The following is a 10,896-nucleotide window of genomic DNA, read 5'->3' as shown; positions in this document are numbered from 1 at the left end:
TAAACCACACCCACACACTTTCTCCCAAATCTAGACCTCTCCCCCCATTGGCTGCTAGTTACTAACAGCCTTGTACTCCTTCTGCTACTTCTACTACAAGAAGAAGAAAACAAGGCCGAGTTGCTGGAGTCTAGAGATCGATCGATCGATCAGCACACGTACGTTTAACTGAGCAGGCTCTGAATGGTCACCATGGGGAAGAAGGCAGCAGACCACGAAGCAGAAGGGTACAGCTGGGCCGACGACGACGGCGTGGACGCCGAGGGCCGCGCGACGGAGCTGCGTCCCCTGGCGCTGCGTCGTCCGCACACGCAGGCGTTCCACCTGGCCTGGCTCTCCCTCTTCGCCTGCTTCTTCGCCGCCTTCGCCGCGCCGCCCATCCTGCCAGCCCTCCGCCCGGCGCTCGTCCTGTCGCCCTCGGACGCCTCCTCCGCCGCCGTGGGCTCCCTCGCGGCCGCGCTCGTGGGCCGCCTCGCCATGGGTCCGGCCTGCGACCTCCTCGGCCCGCGCCGCGCCTCGGCGCTCTCCAGCCTCGCGTGCGCTGCGGCGCTCGCGCTGGCCGCGGCCTCCGCGTCCACCCCCGCGGGCTTCGTCGCGCTGCGCTTCTGCGCGGGCCTCTCCCTCTCCAACTTCGTGGCCAACCAGCACTGGATGTCGCTCATCTTCGCGCCGTCTGCCGTGGGCCTCGCCAACGCCGTGGCCGCCGGATGGGCCAACGTCGGCAGCGCCGCGGCCCAGGTCGCCATGCCGCTGGCCTACGACTTCGTCGTGGGCCGCCTCGGCGTGCCCATCACCGTGGCCTGGCGCGTCGCCTACCTCATCCCCTGCGCATTGCTCATCGCCACGGGCCTCGCCGTTCTCGCCTTCCCCTACGATCTCCCCAATGGTGCGCCCAAACAAGGGAAGAAGAAGGAGGGGTTCTGGAAGGTGGTGCGAGGAGGGGCGTGCGACTACCGGGCGTGGGTGCTGGCTCTCACCTACGGCTACTGCTACGGCGTGGAGCTCGTCATGGAGAACGTGGCGGCAGACTTCTTCAGGAGGCGGTTCCGGCTGCCCATGGAGGCCGCAGGGGCCGCCGCCGCGTGCTTCGGCGTGATGAACGCCGTGGCGCGGCCCGCGGGAGGGGTGGCGTCCGACGAGGTCGGGAGGCGGTTCGGGATGCGCGGGAGGCTGTGGGCGCTGTGGGCCGTGCAGAGCACCGGCGCGCTGCTCTGCGTTCTGGTCGGCAGGATGGGCACCGCGGAGGCGCCGTCGCTGGCGGCGACAATGGCGGTCATGGTGGCGTGCGGGGCATTCGTGCAGGCCGCGTCCGGGCTCACCTTCGGCATCGTTCCCTTCGTCTCCAAGAGGTACAAACAAAATTCCGTTCTTTAATTGTTGCTATTTTTTCGATTTTGTGATATATTTTTAAAAAAATATATTAGCTAGTGACCGAAAAACTTGAAGAAATATAAACTGAAAATCGCCATGTTACATATGTTGGAATAAACGTTTCGTATATGATTACCATGGGAGCATATGTGTGGAAATTTAATCAGGAGTATGAGACACATAGCCAAGTTGATGATGTGGAGTAAAAGTTGAAGCTGGTATATAGCTAGGTACACGCACGCCGGACTTGACTCCGTAACAAAGGGCTAGGACTAGGAGGACCCCCGCCGACGACATCAACATATGCGTGGCTTTCATTGGATCTGCAACCTCAGAATCTAAAACAGAATCCTTGTGTAGTTGTTAGTTGTATATACTGTCGTGGACGTCGACGTTGCTTTCTGGCCTGTATTCATTCAAGAAAGAAACAGGCGAAGATTCCTTGTAAAATTAGGTGAAATCGTTTAAAAAGAGAGCGATGCGTGCGCCACATGCTGTTCATGTAAACATGTGGCGCACAATATATTGTTGCAACATTCTAATTAGCCAGGAAAAGAGTTACTATTAACAGAGAAATTAATATGCGGTGGTTGATGGACATGTGCACAGGTCGATGGGCGTCGTTTCCGGCATGACGGCAAGCGGCGGCGCGGTGGGCGCGATGGTGACGAACAGGCTCTTCTTCAGCAGCGCAATGTACACGGTGGAGGAGTCCATCTCCTTCACGGGCCTCACCAGCCTCCTCTGCACTCTCCCCGTCGCGCTCATCTACTTCCCGAGCTCCGGGGGAATGCTCTGCGGCGCCGACGAGGACGACGGCCATGTACATAACGACGACGATTACATGCTTCTGAAATGATCCATCCATCCATGTGGAAATTGATCGGTGCTTGCACGCGCATGCGCTCCGTCGATCGACCTGTAAATACATGTAGTGATTGTGGATAGTTGCATGCATGCTTCTGAATTTGGGAATGAAAATTGCATTCAATTGTCTCCACACTCCCAACCAGATCCGTGTGCGGATATTTCCGTAGTTGCGACACGGGCTTTTTTTGTGGAGAAACAACGACCTGACCTTCTGGGTGGGCTGGTACCGTTAGTTTTGCTTGGACTTTCCTTGGGCTGACGGCCTTGCTTGTGTTTTTATCTTCTCTTCATTCTCGCAAGTTTTGGAAGAAAATAACTGCACTATGATTTCTATGATTTCTGATACAAAAAAACTGCACTACTTTTAAAGCAAACTAAAGGTTGTGATTAAGAGAGCTAATCCCACCGACTTTCTTAAGTAAAGGGCAATTTGGTCATGTCTACATAGGCAACAAGCTCGGAACTTCCGGGGTCCCCGATACGGATCTGTTTTGCCCTAATTCTCCTGCTATATATACCCCTGGCATTGTAGACACTCCCCATACAGTGAAGTTTCGTTGGCTGGCGCCCATGGTTTTTTCCTCTCGTTGTTTGAGAGGTTTTTTCACGTTAAATCTATGTGTCCTTGTGCTGTGATTTCTTCATCGTTGTTCGTTTTTGCTTGTTGCGTTCATAACAACGGGAAGGGGGCGGCGGGCAGCGGCACAGGCGCAGGGGAAACGGGAGCTGGCCGGAGAAACGGGATCACAGGGAGGCAAATCGATCGGGATTTTCTCCCCTCGTGCAAAAGCCACATTTTTTTGAGAGCATGCAGAAGCCACATAGGTGGAACCTGGAGGCTGTCTACCTGGGCATGGGTGGCCCGGCCCGAAGCCCGACGTCCCGGGCCGGGCTCGAGCCTCACTTTCCAGTCCCAAGCCTGGCCCGAAAGCCCGAAAAGAGCCCGAAATGACTAAAAACGGGTATTTTTATAGGAAAAATAGGTATACAAAATCATTTATTTATTCCGAAAATAATTATTTTAATGCTTAAATGACCTATTTTTGGGGTTTCGGGCCGGGCTTCAGGTTTGACCTTCGGGCTTTTATGAAGCCCGGCCCGGCCCGGGGCTTGCCCAGGTATAGGAGGTTGTTTCCCCCCCTTCTGGTGGGCTGCAAAGGCCCAGGACAAGCCCATATTGGTGAAAACCGAACGGAACTGAAGCTGTGACGCGTCAACAGAATAGGGAACAGGGCGCACGAACAGGGGTTGACATGGACAGGCTGCATGTTAAGCTTGCAAAATTAATTGCACTTAGTGGGATTCAACTTTATAGAGTTTATAGATATCTAGTGGGTCAACTGCGCCCATGGTCTAGTTCTTCTTTAGTGACACACTCTTAAGCCATCAGTGCACAGTGGAGGAGATGAAGTGATCATCCATTTGTCGTTGTCGGCTACCGAATTCACACCTCGAAAAGCAATTCTATGTGATGTCTTTTCCCGGACGACACAAACAACATGCGCTCCAAGAGGGAGGGGCGTTCCCGCAATTCGTTTCGAAGAAAGAGTTGATCCTGTTTATAAGAAAAAACAGGCCTAAAAACCATACAAAGCACGGTTTATTAAAGCAAAACCGTACAAAAACCCTCACAACGAGCAAACAACCTAACAAAGCTAGGTACAGACCAAAACTAATTACAAGCTGCAAACGTAAAAGCAAAACCTCCACCCGCTCCAACGACACCGAATAGGGATCCTTTCACCAGGAGAAGGTAGATAGAACTGGGCTTCTTCGACGACCAGAGCAAGGAAGATGTCGCCCCGACAGATACAGCACGTGTATCAATGAGCCCCCGCTACCCGAAGCGGTCATCCTAGGCCAAGCCCAAGAGGACTCATCGTAGCAAACATCCTCCTCAGCCGTCGGACGAGGGCAACAAAGGTAACATCTCCAATGAAGGCACGACCATAGAAGCCGGGATCGCGGGTCGGTGCCGCGTCCCCCGACCCGGGGTCAGTCGACCCAAATCAGGATCGGGGTCAATGGGGTCGATCTCCCAAGCTAGCTCCTCTTTAGTTCATCCTAGAGGTACCGACCCGCATCCCATGATCCTGTTCCTCGACCCCATCGAACCGGGTTCATGGCTACTATGGGCGCGACGTCCGAAAACGCCGCCGTTGTCCGACCCGGATAAACCGAATCTGAGCTTTCGCTCGGAGGCACCTCAACCGCAAGGGGTGGGATGCAGTAGGGATGCACGACGATGCCTTCAAGAAGGTGACGACGTCCGAGGACATAGACGACGATGCAGAGATTTCACCCGCAACCACTGCATAACCACCGCGGACATGAGGAATCAACATTGCAGCGAGCCTAAGGGCGAAGCCAGGCCAGAGCCCCACCACACAGCCGGACACATGCCCTGGAGCTCGAGGGCCGACGGCCAGGACGCACGCACCGGATCCGACGATGCCATCGAGATCTGGTGCCACCGACACAGATCTGGAGGCCCGCACCGACCCGTGCACAGATGATGCCGCCGGGCAGCCATGGAGATCGTGGCCCTTAGCGGATTGCACGAGGCATCGGCGCCGAACCTCACCGCGAATCGAAGTTGTCTCTCACGCCACAGGCCGCACGCTGCTTGCCACCGCAAAATGAAGCAGCAGCACGCGCCGCAAGCTGCAGGAACCCTGCCGCCGCCATCCGCCCGTGAGGGCTTTGCCCGCCGGCATCCTCCGGCGGCGGTAGGGGAGGGGGAGGCGAGATTTACTAGTGCCTTGCTAGGGTTTCTGCCGCCTCCCGAGTCGCTCTTGTGAGCGACGCGGGGCCCGAGTCATTCGCCAACTTGTTTGATCAATTATAGAAAAATGCATCAACATGTAGAATATCAAATAATATACTATGACAATATATATAATGATGGATTTAATAAAACTAATTTGGAGTGGTAGTAACTTTTTCTATAAAATTGATAGATGTTTAAAAAGTTTGACTTGGAACAAGCTTAAAACTTATTACATTTAAGAACAGAGGGAATACTATGAAGTATAATGCAGATCACAAAGTAAATTTTAGCAGAACTTTAAACACATATATGACTCGAAGTCTCAAACAGAAAAACCTTGACATAACCGAAAGTTTTGCAGGCTTAAAGTTACGCCAAAGTTTAGAAACACTTCCTACAAAATATATTATAAAATAGATATATGTGCATAACGACATATGCTTTAGACTATATTATCACTAATTTGGTTTATTTGGTTAACCAAGGTTAATAACAAAATCACCGAATTAAATTCAGTTTATCACACTTAGCCACCGAAATTAGTAACGGTTAATTTGGTTTCGGTTTTTTACGCCCACCCTTGCGAGCAAGGATACACGCTGGTGGCGTCTTCGGCGATGCACCTAACAAATCAGACAATACCCGTTAAGTTTATCGGTCCATTAAGCTAAACATACAGGGGCAAATAAGCATAAATTTTCACATGAAGTTTCCTTCCGCAGCACAGGCGGCGAACTTTACCTTCAGTTGTGGTGGCAGCACGACATCCCCGAATGCTCGAAAGATCCACATTCGCACGTGTATTCTCCTTTCTCTTCATCCACCTGCAACCGGTATATCGTCTTTGTGTCATCTCTCCTGAAAACATGCCATAACTTCTTAGGCTTTAGTTCCTCCAAGACGTATTGGCCAGACTCAAAAAGAGACAGACAAACTGCTCAAACATAGTCCTCGTGTAAATTTTGCTCGCGTGCAACTCAATGGGTAGATTAGCGTTCAGCACAGCACCACTCTGCTTTGGATTCTTTTGAAACAGAGGACATGTTAAGTACAAGTCCGATCAGCATATGGAAAAATTAACAGCAAATCGTAAGATACAATGTTTTGCGAAGACAAGCCAAAAATAAAAAAAAAATGCATAATGAAGGTTTTTCTGATCCGTACCAGGGAGGTCCTTTTTTCTTGGTAGCTCTCCTCAGGTTCCCTATCAAATTGCAGCTTCTCATATTGCTTCGCAAACAAATGCATCGGGCCGCCGGCAAATGCATCAGGCAGCCCGACGGCACGTACGTCTTCAACACAGGGTTTCCAATTTCGCTGTCTTGTGTGCTTGTCATCTTTGCGCAAAAGACGTTTTTGAAATAAGGCTTCACCTACTTCCAAAGCACCTCTTATATCTGGGCTAGTTCTTTTCGCCTCCGTGAATCTCTGAGAAACTGACTTCCCCTAGCTTTTTAAAGAAGCTGTCACCTAAATTTTATTAGGTTATCAAATTAGTTTGGCCTAAACTATTTTGGATGCTTAGCTAAATTTGAGATGCAGATTATTCAGAAAAGTTAGGTGAGGATAGTTTCTAGAAGAAATCGGTCATAGAAACCAAAAAGAACGAAGCCTGGCTGCCTCTGCAATGTATTTCTCAATCATCTCCAACCAACACGTCTCAAATTCCTGGAACTCGGCTCGGAATTCACTCTTCTTGCCGTACGATGCTCCAAGCGATTCTTTTGCTTTCTTCAACACGTGCCACTTGCACCACCGATGCTTTGTGTCTGGCACAACCTCGGCTATAGCAAGTTCCATGGATCTAGCCTGGTCTGATAACATTAGAGGCAGCAAACTATTGGTTAAAAATATAACCAGGGATCCGCTAGTCCAACATAATTTTTAAACTACCTACAAACACATCATATTATGCGAGACAATAAAAAAATACTGAAGAACAAAGACGGAGTCACCTGTAAGTATGGTCTTGGGATGTTTGTCCTTACCCCCAATCAACCGCATGAACTTAGCGAACACCCACTTGAAGCTCTCCACTTCTTCATCCCTCATGAGTACTCTGCCTAAGATTATGCTTTGGAAGTGGTGGTTAACGACGACAAACAGACTAAACAGCATGTCATACAGATTCGTCCTGTATGTCGTATCGAATGTCAGTACATCACCAAAACAAATGTGCTGATCCATGCACTTGCCCGACGTCCACATCAGCGTGTTGATCCTGCCGTCGCCGTCTATCTGAACACTGTATTTGAAATCCGAGTCGGCCTCAAGCATATGGCTAAAGACATTCCACATCAGTTATGTGACACTTAGGTTGCAGTTCTACTAGAGCCATGGCAAAATAGCATCATTTTGATTGCTGTGTCTCTTTGGCTTTATCTCAGCCTTGCTAACTACACCATGAACTGGACCTGCATTCTGTCTCCTAAGATGGAAATATTTTACCCAAACATCATAAGTCACACTGACCTCGGTGGCTTGGATAAGATCTGTCGGGGCTTTCTTTGGAGAGGTCAGAAAGAGACTCGGGGTGGGCACTGCCTTGTTGCTTAGGACAAGGTTTGATCACCAAAAGAGTTTGGTGGTCTTGGACTTCCCAATCTTAGGTTGCCGAATGTGGCCCTTCGGGCTAGATGGTGTTGGTTTAGGAAGGTGGAGCCTGGACGACCTTGGGGGCAATTCCGGCTGCAAATCCCAACTGCGGCTCGGGATATTGTGGAGGCGGCCATGTCAGTTCACATTGGTGATGGCAAGACCGTCTCCTTTTGGTCCAATTCGTGGTTATCTGGAGGTTGCTTGGCGGACCGCGCTCCTCTTCTTTTCCGTAACCTCTCTACGGCCGCGACCCGGCTTCCAGTGGCTGAGGGTCTAAGGGATCATCGTTGGATTTGTTGTATCAACCCCGATCTTCCCGAGCAGGTGATCATGGAGCTCCTTGACATCGTGACCAGCATCCATCGGGTGGTGCTTTCTGACCAGGAAGATGTGTTCCGATGGAATTGGGCTTCTTCGGGCACATATGGCGTATGCTGCTTTCTTTGGTGGTAGAGTGGCGATGCCTTGCGCTGTGGAGTTGTGGAAGTCGCGTGCACCCCAGCGTTGCCATTTCTTCATGTGGCTTGCTCTGCAAAACCGTTGCTGGACCGCCGACAGGAAGGCGAGACGTGGCCTGCCCCATCCCGCTCGATGCCCTTTCTGTGACTAGGAGCCCGAGACCATCGCTCACCTTCTGCTTGGTTGCGTTCTGTCCAGAAGGGTTTGGGCGGCAACGGTCCGCGCTTGGAGGCGGCCTGACTGGATGCCTACAACGGGTAGTGTGCTGGCTGATTGGTGGTCTGGATTGTCAGTCCCGAGGTCAGAGGAAAGGGATCTCGCGACGGAACTTCGGTTGATAGATAATGAGGGTAGACTTTGGTGGAGTGCCGGCCTGTTTCAGGTTCCGACTTGAGTAGTAGAGTGGGTAGAATGTGGAGTAGGTGTGAATAATTGACTTTGTTTTTCACGCCCTCGAGGCGTTGTAACTGCTTTGCAGTACTTTTTTTCAATATATGATACATCCGCTTGGATGTATTCTAGAAAAAAAAAACTGACCTTGAGAGTTTCATCTGTTGAAGCATATAAGTGGATTGGCTAGTCCCGGCTTTCGCAATTTATGCTAAAAATTGCTCATGCCCCTCCGTCCACATATTGGCCTCTTGTACCTCTAAGTTTACACGTGTTGACTCGTCTTTCCCGTCACACGTGAATACTTCCGTTCTTATTGCAGAGAACATAGCAACATTTCCTAGAAAGAAAAAGAATCACATATACAACACATATGTTCAATCCGTTAAGGCACGAGCTCTAGATAACCAAAATTGGGTCCTCTACCAAGCAACCGTCCAATCCTGTGCCAGCTACACAATGACTGGAATCAACATTGTTTGCACATTGGGAACTTCTGGCAATATCAATCCAGAAACAGAGGAAGATGGAAGCTTAGAAGCAGATGCAAATATATTGTCGGCTTACCAAGCATCACTAGGCCACATAAATATTCAAGATATCGATGAAACCATGCCGTTCCCTCCATCAGAGTCATGGGAAATAGAAGGGGAGCACATCTCATGGTCGAATAGTAATGCGTCTACGCTTATAAGTCTGAAAATTAGCTGGAAGCTCAATACCAGCCACCCAGCATCATTCACGAAGTACAATATATACGTGGAGAAGTTAACTACAGATTCAAATGCCAAGGTTTCCAGAAGTTTGATGAGAGTTGCAAGTGTCGAAGCCTTTCTATGTGTCAGACCTCGAGGTTGCTGATGAAGTCACTATCCTGAAGTTTATCATTCAAGCATGTGGGTGTGATGGCAGTAACCAAGAACTTGACGAATGTCCAAAGTTCTTTTTAGTGCCAGTTGTTGCTTAACATTGATATACTTGTACTATGTAAGAATTCTTCACATCACTCTTTCACCAAATAAGCTGAAGAATATTTCATGTTATACCTTGACGGAAATAAGAAGAGGAATAAATTAATCATGTCCATGAGGAGCTGTCATGACCCTATTTGTTTAGAAGTATTTCTAGCTATATCAACATCCCACTTGCTTTAGACATGAGCAAAGCTTACTACCGTGTTGAATGGAATTTTCTTGAAGGTATGTTGCTGAAATTGGGCTTTAGAAGAAGATGGGTTTATCTTGTTATGAACTGTGTCACCACAGTCAGATATCAAATTAAAGTTAATTATGATGTGACAGAAACCATACATGAGATGCATTCTCGAAAGCTTGATGGGGTTATTCTTAAAATAGATTTTGAAAAAGCTTATGACAAAGTAAGATGGCCTTTTTTGCAGCAAACTTTAAAGCTAAAAGGCTTCTCCTCGGTGTGGTGCACCTGGGTTGAAAATTTTGTTAAAAAGGGGAGTGTTGGGATTAAGGTAAATGATAACGTTGGCTCTTTTTTTTAGACTCGCAAGGGAGTGCGGCAAGGGGATCCTTTATCCCCAATTCTTTTTAACTTAGTCGCTGATATGCTGGCCAGTCTCGTTAATAGAGCCAAAGCTAAGGGTCTGGTTGCTGGTGTTATCCCACATTTAGTAGACGACGGGCTGTCAATCCTTCAGTATACTGATGATACGATCCTTTTTTTGGATCATGATTTGGCTAAGGCAGTAAACTTAAAACTTATCCTTTGTATGTTCGAGCAGCTCTCGGGGCTAAAAATTAATTTTCATAAAAGTGAATTGTACTGTTTTGGTAATGTGAAAGATTTTGAAGATGATTATACTAGGTTGTTTGGCTGCGAAGTGGGTTCTTTCCCCTTTAAATACCTAGGCATTCCTATCCATTATCGTAAGCTTCGCAATCGAGATTGAAAATGTATAGAAGACCGATTTGACTAAGCAGTTGGCGTTCCAACAATCTTTCGTATGGGGGTCGTTTGGTACTCATTAATCTGTCTTGAGTAGCCTCCCTATCTTCATGATGTCCTTAGAAATTCCAAAAGGGGTCAGGAAACGACTGGATTTTTATAGGGTTTTTTATTTCCGTGCCCTCGATTCCTTAGTTGTACTCAGTTTTGCCCAAGGCTTAAATCGTTGCTCGCTTCTACACTTCACTCTTTGACAAATGCTCGCAAATGTCCTCACGGCGGACCTGTTAACGTTCAAGGCCTTTGACCGTTACCTCCTGACGGGTGGGGCCAGGTTAAATCCTGCCGAGTGGGGCCAACCTAGCTACTGACATGTGGGGCTGAAGCAACAGGAAAATGACCCCTTTGACTGTAGAAGAAATGATTAATTTGCAAGTGGGTCCACCATCGGAAGGAAAAATCAGCCGGCTTCTGGCCAGTGCCTCGCCGACGCTTTGCCGTCGCCGGAGTTGCTCTCCTGC

General features: G+C 49.2%; 1 protein-coding gene across 1 annotated transcript; it reads left to right on the top strand.

The window, feature by feature from the left end:
- LOC100822017 (probable high-affinity nitrate transporter 2.4) lies at positions 1-2,371 on the top strand. Its single transcript, XM_003566718.4, has 2 exons — positions 1-1,349; positions 1,981-2,371. The coding sequence occupies exons 1-2, from the start codon at positions 184-186 to the stop codon at positions 2,228-2,230; spliced, it is 1,416 nt and encodes a 471-aa protein (XP_003566766.2). The 5' UTR covers positions 1-183; the 3' UTR covers positions 2,231-2,371.
- Positions 2,372-10,896: the final 8,525 nt, after the last annotated feature.

Source organism: Brachypodium distachyon, chromosome 2 (genome assembly GCF_000005505.3).
Source record: "Brachypodium distachyon strain Bd21 chromosome 2, Brachypodium_distachyon_v3.0, whole genome shotgun sequence".
Taxonomy (NCBI): Eukaryota; Viridiplantae; Streptophyta; class Magnoliopsida; order Poales; family Poaceae; genus Brachypodium; species Brachypodium distachyon.
This window is presented reverse-complemented; position numbering and strand designations above follow the sequence as displayed.

Coding starts and splice junctions, on each gene's coding strand:
- LOC100822017 (XM_003566718.4), top strand. CDS start 184: ATGGTCACCATGGGGAAGAAGGCAGCAGACCACGAAGCAGAAGGGTAC. Junction 1,350..1,980: donor GTTCCCTTCGTCTCCAAGAG/GTACAAACAAAA, acceptor ACATGTGCACAG/GTCGATGGGCGTCGTTTCCG.